Source organism: Sebastes fasciatus, chromosome 3, assembly GCF_043250625.1.
Source record: "Sebastes fasciatus isolate fSebFas1 chromosome 3, fSebFas1.pri, whole genome shotgun sequence".
NCBI classification, from domain to species: domain Eukaryota; kingdom Metazoa; phylum Chordata; class Actinopteri; order Perciformes; family Sebastidae; genus Sebastes; species Sebastes fasciatus.
In genome coordinates this window covers 42,498,250-42,510,492 of record NC_133797.1, presented here as the reverse complement: position 1 = coordinate 42,510,492, position 12,243 = coordinate 42,498,250, and the positions used below count along the sequence as shown (strand labels likewise).

General features: G+C 42.6%; 1 protein-coding gene across 1 annotated transcript in view; it reads right to left on the bottom strand.

Annotated features, from left to right (window-relative positions):
* Nucleotides 1–261: 261 nt before the first annotated feature.
* Nucleotides 262–12,243, bottom strand: part of lcor (ligand dependent nuclear receptor corepressor) — a 110,138-nt gene continuing 98,156 nt past the window's right edge. Inside the window, exon 7 of the mRNA XM_074631245.1 lies at nt 262–7,653. Coding sequence (XP_074487346.1) covers nt 6,510–7,653 — 1,144 coding nt within the window. The 3' untranslated portion in view covers nt 262–6,509. The remainder of the gene's footprint in view (nt 7,654–12,243) is intronic.

Sequence of the window (12,243 nt, the reverse complement as noted above, 5' to 3'; positions counted from 1 at the left end):
TGACTTTTTTCCCCGTACATTTAAAGTTGTCATTTTAATCTGTGAGAAACAGACTTCCTAAAGATTATAGAAGATTATAGAATGTTTTGAATACTTCTAATTTCAATTTCTTGCATTGTTTTAAATAGTTAGAATAATAGCACTACTTCAGGAGCAATGAAATTCAGACGGAGGCTGGCGTTACCACGGTTTTGCGCTCCACTATTATTTTGATTTTAATTTTTTTTTCTCGTAAATTTATGACTTTATCAAATTCGCAAATCCCCTTAAATTTAAAGTTTCCTCTTTAATGTCAGAGAATATTAAAGGGACTGTTGTAATAATCAGAAATGTTTGTTAACAGAGACATCTGTGGCCTTTAAGTCAATGCATATGCGAGCGCGCATGGGACACCGACCCGGCTGAGTTATACGTGTAAGAAGTTGCAAACAGTCCCTTTAAGATTTTTTTTAAAAATAATAGAAATTTTAATAAAATTAGGAAAAATATATGAGATTTTTTTTTCTCTGAATATTACCCACCCGGCTCCGTAATTATTATTTTTGACCTACAATGGCCTTAATAGATTGCCGTACTCTTTTGTTAACTGTAAAATCTTGTTTTGATCCTGTTTGATCAGCAAAATGTTGGATTTCATTCTTCAAACTAGAAAATAAAAAGAAATGTCCTTTTAAACAGACTTCTTTAATATGAATTAAACAATGTCCGGTTAAAAGTACATTGCTGCTGTCACAGTAAACTGTAAACAAATGTTCATTTTACATGATTGTAGATTAACACTTCTAAATGAAATGTCTTGCATTGTTTTAAATGGTAGTTGTACGGTATAATTAAAGTCAAATGTTTGTGCTTTTCAGCCAGTGTTTTTCCTCCACGCTGGTAGCTCAGATTCACAGCAGCCTGTGATGGCGCTCACGCCAGCGGCAGGAATAGATGAGGCATGTTGAGGAAAAGATGTAAAAAAGGGGAAACAAAATAACTGCAGGAATGTACACAACATCACAGACAGAGCAGAACCGCTGTAGGGAGGATTGTTCCTTTAACAGAAAGACTGGTACAGTTGATTTAGAAAAGGGGGAGGAAGAAAAGCAGTCTTTGTTGAAAGCCACAAACAAAACAAAGTGATTTTCACAGAGGCAGTGCCGGCAGCGTCCCAGTGAGCCAGATCAAAATCAGCCAGCGGGGCTGATGTTCTGCAGGCTGTGGACTAAACACACCCACCTGCTTCTAAAAGAGAAGCGGCAGACTCCCAGCTTCATAATTATACATATAACCCGCCCACACAAAGTGTGGCTACCTGATGAGGAGGGAGAGAGTGTGTGTGTGTGTGTGTGTGTTGCTGTAGGTGCGTCATGTCTCTATGTGTGCGTTCTGCTCTTCCACGGCTGCATGTGCTAGAGAGAGAATACAGCGTTGTATTCACTGAAACCTGGCTTCTGGCTTTTAGAGAATTCTCTTTTCTTCTTTTATAAGAAAACAAAGAAAGGAAAAGAAGATCAGAATAAACAACAGTACGAACGACAAGAAACAACCATTATTCAAAAACTGCTTCCGTCCGTTGCATCTTAAAATCTGGAAACGAGCCGTACTAAAAATCCTGATTCTTCTTTGTGTGTGTGTGTGTGTGTGTGTGTGTGTGTTTCTAATGTACAATCAGCTGCTTTGAAGTGGTCGGACCTGAGGTATAAATGACAACCAGATATGCAGCGTGACAGAAACAGAAACAGAAGAAGCCTCTCGGCAGAGAGGAGCATGGCAATCATATACATTGTGGGTCTTGTCTTTCCTGGTAGCCCGCAGCATCACACACCATCCTGAAGCAGAATGGCACGTCATGTGGCGTCTACTAAGTGAGGTTACAGTAGTTGCTGTTCGACATTTTTTTTTTTTCTTCATTTATCACGTTTTTGACAGTCTTTCACTCAGAAGAAACAAAATCAAATCAAATGAAAAACCAACCTGAAAGCAAAGAGAATCGACTGGTTTACCTGAAGATGCAAAAAACAGTAAAATAAATACCTATATATTCATAAGTATATAGCTTTTTTCATTTTCATCATATAAAGGTACATTTTCCTGTGTTTGTTTTTGGAATGCAGTGTAAAAGATTTTGGATATATTGTTCTTTTACAAGACAGCAGATAAAGGAAGGTTAACTTGTCCACCTGTCCCCCAATCTCCCCTCTGGGTCTCTGATTTCTCCGGGTGTGAGAAATAAAAAAAACACGAAATAAATAATAAACCTGTCGAGTTTCAACCTGGAGTTATATTACGGCTAAAAACACACAATAAACCATAAAAGGAATAAAAACCCTCAGTGAACAAAACCATGTTGTTCTTTCTCAGAGCAGGGCGGGACCGACCTGACTGATCGCCTCCAGGGTGAAACCAGACCACTGAATCCCAAAATGTTTAGACTTTGAGAGGAAGGCGTGAGAGGATAGCAGCCCTCCCGTATCAACCCCATCCAGTGCTCAGAACAGGAACAGCTGTAAAGTCCCTGTGCTCAATCTGTTGCTCATTATAAACGTCTATAAGGTTTTGTTGCCTGAAATACCTGAAAAGAGGTAGGGTGGCAAATATTGGTCAGTCAGACACTTGAAGCGTCTCCCTCCTCCCTTCGCGAGAGGGAGGCGAAACAAAGAAAAGAACAGATAAGAAAAGAAAAGAAACAGCGGAGGATACTATATTTCCCAGAGTATCGGCTATCCCTTCGCCAGGCTCCCAGGTAAGGTATACATAAAAGTACGAGGCACAGAAAGGAGTCATTATTCTGAGATTGAGGTATAGCACTCGGTCTCTGCTGACCGAGTCGACATATCATTTCTATATGTATATACGTCTATAAATTACATCTAGTACAGGTAGTTAAGTCTGCGCCATTTTCCGACTGACTAATATTGCTGCCCATCCCGTTGGCTCGATCCTGAGACATTTACAGTACTGAAGGCTACTGTCGCACGCCCGCGTCGGAAAACGACTGCGTTTCCAATGCAAGCAGCGTAAAAGTGAAAAGAATAAAAACAACAGTCTGTTAAAAAATGAACTGACAGTGCAATCTTTGTTTTGCAGATGACTGTTCTGGTTTTGTAAGTTTGAGATATTCATTTCAGTTCACTACATTCATTATGTGAGTTATCTGTTAATATAGATGTATATAAATAGATATATACTGTTCTCTTAAGTATATAATATAGTATGAGGTTCCTTTTAAAAACAGCAGTGAGACTCAGTTGCAAGAAGGAGGACTTTTTCGGACAGGGGGAGCCGTTAACCACATGACTAGAAACAATAAGAAAACAAGAAAAATCCAGTGGAATGACATAAATAGAGCTTTAAATGGCACGCACCTCAGTAGATAAGAGCAGGCTGACAATGGGAGCTTTTAAATAACATTGGCAAATTTATAGTAAAATCAAATGTACATTAAGGGTCAGGAAGGATAGATAGAGCTTTAGAGATTAGTGTAACGTAATCACAGAGATAGTTTGGCCCCTCGAGGAATCGCCCCTCTCAGGGGAATTCAGTGTAAGTGCTGTTGAAGTTTATATCCATGCAAACCTGTGCATTAAGTGCCAATTACAATATTTCTACACATATATTTAATTTTCTATTAGCACAGATCCATGCACTACATGACGCTTTTGTGCGTCAGGTTTTGTCCGACTGTATTCACAGCTGGCTAAGTGCCTTTTATCAGAGGCGGGTTCATAACAAGTGCTTCGCTATCGACACTTTGATCCAGTTTTAACTATCAGATCAGTGCATTGTCCTTCGCTGGGTCCAACTCAACGCCACTCAACAACAACCTTTTAGACACTTCAAATGCTCAGCATTGTCAAAGTGTTGGACGCATTACATGCATGATGACCCCTGGAGAGATTGTTGTGCCCAGAGGTCTATTCTAGAGCTTTTCCCGTTGGCCACGCCAATACCTTCCAATCAAGCCAAGGGAGCTACAAAGCTTAAGGTGAATAACCACAGAGGGGGAAATTAAGATTGTTTGCAACAGCTAGTAAATGATTCTAATTCTAATAAGATTGTGATTCATTCATAACTTATTAATAAGATAATATATTAGATTGGCCCCGACCCCCAAAATCAGCCAAAAGAAGTGGTGCATGCCATTTTAAAGAGAATAATCAAAGAAAAAAACAAATCAAATAAATAAAACGTACATTACATTTCAAAAGGAGTGAATCATCATCATCATTTCATCTGAACAGAGAGGTACAGTTCTCACGTTATAAAGGTCTCACAGACTGGGTGAGCACCAGGCAGTGTTTAGGAGCGAAGAGCAACATTTACCACAGAGCACAAAAAAACATGACGACCAAAAAAAAAAGCTTTTGTCTCCTTCAATCTTTTCCTGATGGAAAATACCAAAAGAGCTTTTTGTTTTCTTTCCACCTGTGTCCTCTGAGGGATATTCTTTCCCCACATGGTAAAACGTGATGATAGTTTTTCTATCCCTGGTGCTTCATTGGCGAGGGGGCGGGGGTGGGGGAGAACAACGAGACGACACGACACAAAACTCAACTTGTTCAAGCCGTCGAACATTTTTTCTTTTTTTGCTATTTAGTTTTTCGTCGTGGAGGTAATCGAGAGGAAAACAAAAGAGTCGTTTGGGTCCAAGCTGCAGCTTTCTGAAAGTCTTCACACACTAAAGCTTTTTGCCTTCCTGATCGAGAAGAGCTACACCACATGCATCGCCTCAAACAGATTCCTTTCTCTCTTGTGTTTTCGCTTACTTTTGAAAAGTGCTATTTTAGAAGTTTAGCGCCACGAGTTCGATCCCCAAACCCAGCGTCAGTGTTTTCTGTTCTTTGTCATCAGCAGGTCTATCTGCCATGGCCCCTCGCCTCGTCCTCCTGTCTGTCTACTATAGGTCCAACAGGAAGTGACCACATTAGAAACCCACATCGTCTGTCTCAGTTACCCTGAGTTAAAAATGAGGAGAAAAGAAATCATCCAGAATCACAGATTGGCTTTTACATCATCAGTCATAATAATTTATAATATATTAAATCTGCTTTTCCCTCGCTTCTATCAACTACCCCCCCCACTGCATATCGCCTCCCACCATCCCAGAATGAACATCCCCTCTAGAGATGCACATCGTTGTAGTAAACTGCCGTTACTGAGGTTTGAGGGAGAAGAATTTCTTTTTAAAACTGGTCAGCTAAGCCGTTTAGTTTGATTTCAAAAAGGAAAGAAACATCAGCAATGTGTTGCTGTTGGCTAAGACTAGCTAAAGCCTTGTATAGGAGCTAGATAATGAAGTGGATAGCAGCAGAGTTTCACATTCTGATCCTAAAAGGCCTTCGTCCAGTAAAGATCTCCGTGACGGGGATGAGCTCACTCCGGTCGCCGCTTGGTGGAGGGCAACCTGAAGGCGGCTCCAGCTTTCCAGGATCAGCAGCGAGACGCTGATGGAGGTCCATGAGGTAGCATTCCGCCTTAAAAAAGAGCCGATCCATAATCAGATTTCCCCCTCCACATGGTTCTTGGCAAAAAAAAGAGGGTTTTAGGTTTCCCCCGGGATCTGAATATGGATCGGCGGACGCAGGCGATGTGCACCTCTGAACCCTTTACGAGGTTGCGACTGGGCTTCAGAGACAGACCATAATAAGTGCATGATGCGAGGGCAACAATGCCGAGGTAACCTGGTCTGTAAGCGCCAGACCCAAAGTGTAGTGCAAAAGAAAGCAAAACGAATGAAAAAAGATGAAGATAAGAGGAAAAGAAGTCGATTATAGAAGTCAGTAGTGTCCACGAAACTCACAAACATGCATCCCTGAATGACTTTTGTGTGTCTTTTTCTCATTCAAAAAGGACGGGGGTTAATGTTGCTTTCGTCCGCACGGAGATTAGCAGAATATCTTAAGGAGGAAAGAAAAGGTTTGCAGTTAAAGCGTCATGGCTACCTGGCAATAAGAGGATGGGTTTTGATTCAGAACCCTGGTGAGGAATATCAATGGCATGATTAAACTTTACAGTTGGCTTCAAATGGAATAGACAGTTCACTTACCAATCAGCTAGTACTCCGTGAGAGAGGGGAGCAGTAAAGGGACTAATTTGTCTGTTTTTTGAGGAGTTAATTTTCAATCTTCCCCTCATTTTTTCCCCCAAATTGGAATGGTCCAAAGCCCAAACTGCATTTACAAGCAGCGATGGTTCAGTGTGTCAAGTTCAGAAAAAAGGGGGATTGGGTTTTTTGGGCTGGGGATTATCAGCATGCTTATGGAAATTTCATGAATTGTCATTTAACTAATATCTTTAGCTGCATTTGTTAAGCCCCTGGATATAAAAGCTAAACAAATGCTCGTAGCGTCGCTATGACGACGCCTGTTAAAAACCATCCGATTAGTTTGTTTTAAGAATCCTCCTCATATTATCCCTGCGTTTGTGCTCACCCAGATACTGCAAAGTAAATTGGCACAAATAAAGCCCCATCCGTTTTCAATTTACTGTAGTCGTTTGACTTGAGGTTTACATGTGTAAGTCGTTTAGTCGATTGGTTTGAAATTGTCATCAATCTCCTCTTTTACATTGTCCTTGAGCTCAGCGGCTGCCAGCGGCGGGCCGTCGTCTCGCGGGGTTGCGGTGGGCGTGTTCTCTGACTCTGCAAGAGGAAAATCCTGACCTCCTGCTTCCATCTTCATCAGCTTGAGCTTCTTCTTTGGGGGGTTCTTCAGGGTTCCCAAGCGCTCCTTGACCTTGTACTCCAGGGTGCTGTGCGGTATCCCGTACATGTTCTGAGCCTTGGACACGCTCATCTTCCCGCTCATCACCACCGTTATGGCCTCCTCGAGGATCTCCGTGTTGTACTGGCGGTAACGGCCCCTCTTCTTCCTCGGCTGCTTGGAGTTCGGGTCCCCTTCCGCGTCGGAGGTGGAGTACGCTGGCCCGGAACTGGAGTGGTCCAAGTCAGAGCTCCAGTAGTCAGCCGCCCCATCCAGCAGGCTTCCGAGGCTTCCTCCCCGGCGGTTCTGCTTGGGCAGGATGGCTCTCAGCTTCCGGCTCAGGGTGTTCTCCCCGTGGCCACCACCCCCAACCCCCAGGGCGCCGTAGCCGTACAGCTCAGAGGCATGGGAGTCCCAGGAGAGATCCATGCCCCGAACTTGGGGGATCTTGAGGTCGACGGGAGGCGAGTGGCCCTGGTCCCTCTTGCCCTCGTTGTGGTGGTGTTGGGCCTTGGAGACCTGATTGTGGTGGTGATGGTGGAGGGAACTTTTGAAGGAGAAGGCTCCGTGGTGGTTGTGGTGATTCTCCAGGAATGTAGGCAGGTCTTTGAGGTCACTGAGAGCCCCGCTCAGAGCTCCACTGGCCTGCTTCAGCTTCATCAGGCTTTCCAGGTGGGCCTTGCTTCCCCAGAAAGAGGAAGAGCCCTTCTGGCCGAGCAAGGAGTAGGACTGCGCGTGATTGAGCAAGCCGGCTGACTCTAGATTAGCCAATGAAAGAGCAGCAGGCTGGCTCAGGAGGCGGTGCTTCTGGCTGAGGAGCTCTTCCTTGATACGCAGCGAGCGGGCCAATGGCGGCTTGAAGGAGTTGGAGTTGACGTAGTTCTCCCTCAGTCCATCCTGCAAGCTTCTCGGCAGCAGGCCGTCCTCGTCCACCTCTGGCAGGGTATGTTCCACTTTGATAGAGTGTCTGGATGGAGACAACAAGAGGACGGTTTAGGAACAGTGTCAGGTATCTTGTTATAAGACCGGGGTTATATTATAATCTGTAATGTGTTGCTCAGAATTAAATCATTAATCATTGCACTTTTTACCACCTATATGAGAAAAAAACATCATTATTTAGAGTGCCAGTTCAACCAAATCACAAATAAATGACATTTGAGAAACTCAACATCAGCGTCTTTTGCCAGAAACTTGTTTTGAGATAAAACACAGACAACAGCTTTCATTATCTACTTATGACTATTTTTGTTCCTCAATAAAAAATGTTTGAAAGTGAGGTCTGTAGATTGTCCAGAGAAACTCGGCTACGGTTTCTGGAAAGACACGAGGCTGTAGTGATGAATGTCATTTTACTGTTTTGAGCAGCACAAATAGAATTATCTCCATCGTCTCTGTTTCAGACGTCTTAGTGGTGGATATCTCAAAACCTCTGCAAATCAAACTGAAACTATTTGCATGAATACCTCTCAGGGTAAATGAGGAAAATACGGTATTTTGTGACATGCTTGAATTGACTTTTTTCCTTATATCCAGTGAATAAATAAAGCTATAAAGGTCTATGTTTTAATCTTTGGGTTTATAATTACATCTCAACAAATACCGTTTATGTAACTTAAACTTTATACACATAAATGCACAATTCAAATGGCACGGAAAAACAATAAATATAGATATTAGCATCGCTCATTTGAAAAATCTGTATTGGGCTAATCTTATCTTCACTCTGGTTAATTCCACCTTCAATTTACAGACTTATTTTGTTCAGCATGAGAAGCAATCATCATGGTTCTATCTCACTTACACCTTCTGGTTGAGCCAAAACCAAACAAGGGTTTTTGGAAAGTAAATTTTCAGGGAAACATTTAACTTAAAAATTCACTGTACAAAGAATTTGAATTCTTTCAATCAAGTAGGAACTTCAAAAATCATCGAAAATTTAAAAAATGGAAAATAATTTATCAAAATCAATCAATTAATTAATCGATAAAGATTCCTGACACTGTGAAACAGTAATGTGTGGTATGTGACCGCTGAGCTCTACTTGCAGTTTGTACCTTAAGCACATAAAAACATGTTTAATGAAGTTATTAAAAATAAAACAGCTATTAATCTGGGAAAGAATAGGAAGGAAAAAAAACATTTCACTGCACAAATTATACTTATTGTTCTGACTCATCTTTATGGTGAAATACTGAGTAAATGTACCTTTTCAGACCGTTTAATATAACAATCCAAAAAGACAACACATCTGAACACACCAAAACATTCACAAGCCAAAAGATCTAACCTTTCATCAACCTGTCCCACGTGTCCTACGGCTAGTTTTAGATGGTTATTTACATTTTAAACTTGAATGTTGGACGAACAAACAGAATGTCTTCTTTCCAACAAGCATCTCACATTTCAATGCTGTTGAAACATACAGTATGCTCTCCATATGATCTCCAGCAGCCGGTGTTCCTACTGCTAAGTAACTATAGCAACAGAGGAAAGGCTCTTTAAAAAATGCTCCCTTAGGTTCATAACAACAGGAAACGGCTTGTCAAGTCAGCGGATGGCACGGGGGAGAAAAGAAACTCGAGGTGAATACTGTACGTCTCCATCGGTCTGGTGAGCTACTGACTGTGCGATGAGGGGAGTCCTCAGCGGGAGCTTTAAGACAGATTAGCACAGTGGGCGGTCTCGGGGCTCGTTGAAGACAGTACAGGGTTAACGAGAGGCTTTGGAGACTCCACTCTAATAGAGCGTTCTGTTACAGTAAGCACACAGTCATCAGGGAGGCCACGCCAGACACTGATGCTGGATCTGACGATTCAATGGGAGCGTAAAGAGTGCACATAACAGAGGGGGATCTGGGTCTATGGTCTGTTCCAGAAACAACAGGGGCTGGATTTAAAACCTCCTACTACTATACTACTGACAGACGCAGTATACAGGATACAGGATACAGGATACAGGATACAGGATACAGGATACAGTACATACTACTGACCAACGCAGTACACAGTATATAGTATACAGTACATACTACTGACGGACGCAGTATACAGTATACAGTATACAGTATACAGTATACAGTATACAGTACATACTGCGTTCCTCACTAGTAGGAAACAGTTAAAGTGATGTATTCTGCAGTATGCTAGACGAGACTGTAGCCTTTAAACCAGCTCTTAAAGCACTAGAGAAAAAAAACTAACTGGTACCACTATCACAATATTACCATCAAATATAACTTTGATTTAGTTGTTTCTGTTCTGTTAGTTTACTTTATCAGGTTTAAACTGTTTATTCTAACAGCTCATAGTGAAGTCAGACCAACAGGATCATCAACGAGGAGACGGGAAATATTAAATATTCATACACAACATTTACGTTATTCAACCTGCTTCTTCAGTTCCAGAAACTAAACAGAGAACTGATCTCCTCCAGATGTTAGAGGAATCTCTCTGACCCGTCAGAGGAGGCTCTCCTCTCCTCTCCTCTCCTCTCCTCTCCTCTCCTCTCCTCTCCTCTCCTCTCCTCTCCTCTCCTCTCCTCTCCTCTCCTCTCCTCTCCTCTCCTCTCCTCTCCTCTCCTCTCCTCTCCTCTCCTCTCCTCCCCTCTCCTCTCCTCTCCCCTCGCCTCCTCTCCCCTCCCACACATTATGATGACGTTGTAATTTACCTTCACCCAATAGTCCTTTTATGAGCAGAGCTTGAGCTAGTACTCAGTACTGTACTTTGCTCTTGTCAGCTATAGTGGTTATTTGCATAAAAACATACAATTTAAATGATTATGATTATTTAAATATCTGCTTTGATTTAAAAAAAAAATCTTGGTAATTTGATAATAACGTTGTAATTTACCTTCACCCAATCGTCCTTTTGCTGAGCAGAGCTCTATCGCCTCATAATAATAACTCAATGGCACCTCCGTTAGTGTTAGTAGCTCCGTTATTTAGCCAATCAGGACTGAGCTGCTAACGGCTTCTAACAGCTAACGTTACAAACTCTCCTCCTGCTGATTCAACACAGATTCAATAAGAGGAATCAATAGTCACAGAAGCATGAGATGCCAAAGAATCTGACAACTAGGAACCAACGAGAACCGGTTCTCTGTTCCCATTCCTAGCGTTTTCCCTGCCTGCTAATTTCAGACCTTGGTTTGTACCGGTGAACTCACTAACCTAATGGGCAGATCATCCCAACGCGGTCCAAGGCAGCAACAAACACGGGCTAAACTGCTGGTTTACAAACTGTTGGATTTGCCGAGTATCTAAACTCTTTTTTGGGGGGGGGGGGGGGGGGGGGGTAAAGCTGAAATTCACCATACATGAAATGGTAATAATCCCTCATTGGACAGGAAAATGCTGCGCTCACAAATACCCCAAATACAGCAGGTCAAAGCTAAACCAGGGAGTTGATCTGTAAACTGTGATGTTTACAACAGGCCAAAGCAATAGAGATAAGACCCAGAATGTAGTAGGCCAGAAATATCCCTTTAAAGCCCTGGTTAAATGCCAGGTTATCCATGGCTGTGGACCGTTGCTCCATTGATAATTTTATTCTGTTTGTTTCAATCCAAGACTAGTGTGGTAATCACTGGCTTTGTTTGGTAGCTTTGTATCTAGGAAACATTCGCTTCCACCAGGAACAACCGCTCATCTGGTGCCTGCTTGGCACTTGTGGTAACTGTAATGTCAATGCTGAACTCCTCCAATCTCAGCTCAGACAGCAGTTGGAGGTGTTTTCACTTCTGGATCAGGGAGGCCACATGGTGGGCGCAGGTTTTCTATGCCCACATCCTCCACCACCGCTGCTCTGCCGCAATCCGGCGTCGGGGGCTACTCTGTGTATTGAACCTCCACTAATCCATCTTTGACCTACAGATCAAACGAATTCCTGGAAATGGCATCCGCGATTAACGCTGATTGTTTATTCCCTCTTGATGCAAGAAGCGAGTATGATGGCTACTGATTCAAAAAAGACCTGAGGGCAGAGTACACGCTCATCAATAAATGATCGCGCTGCAACACTGAGGATCGTCAATAAATATACTGACATGGAGACGAGAAGAGAGAGGGAGTGGTCTGAATTATAAATACTACAGAAGTAGGTACAGCCTTGCCATGGGGTTGATGGTAGCCAAGGTATCGATCAGCTGAGCGAAACCGATAAGAGATGGAAGGTGGGAGGCGTTGGCAGGACTCGCTCGAGGATGATGACGGTGGGATGGAAGTATGCGCCCCTAAAACGTAGAGAGACGGAGCGAGGGCAAGGCCCTTTAAAGACCTGCAGATCTTCACTTTACACAAAGTCGATTCTCTTTAAGTCAATACTCCGACTACCAACAGGTTGTTTCTAGCCTTTCTGCGACCTCTGAAACTTCATCTATGTAAACATCATATTACTAGAGTGATAGAAAGATGCACGACGGAACACCAACCATGTATATAAGCATATGTATAGCACAATGGGGAGACAGAAGGAGAATCAAACCCAGTTCAACAGAGCTGCTAGTACTGTATTCCTTTATAGGTTTGATATCTTCAAACAGTCTGCAATGTTTCAAA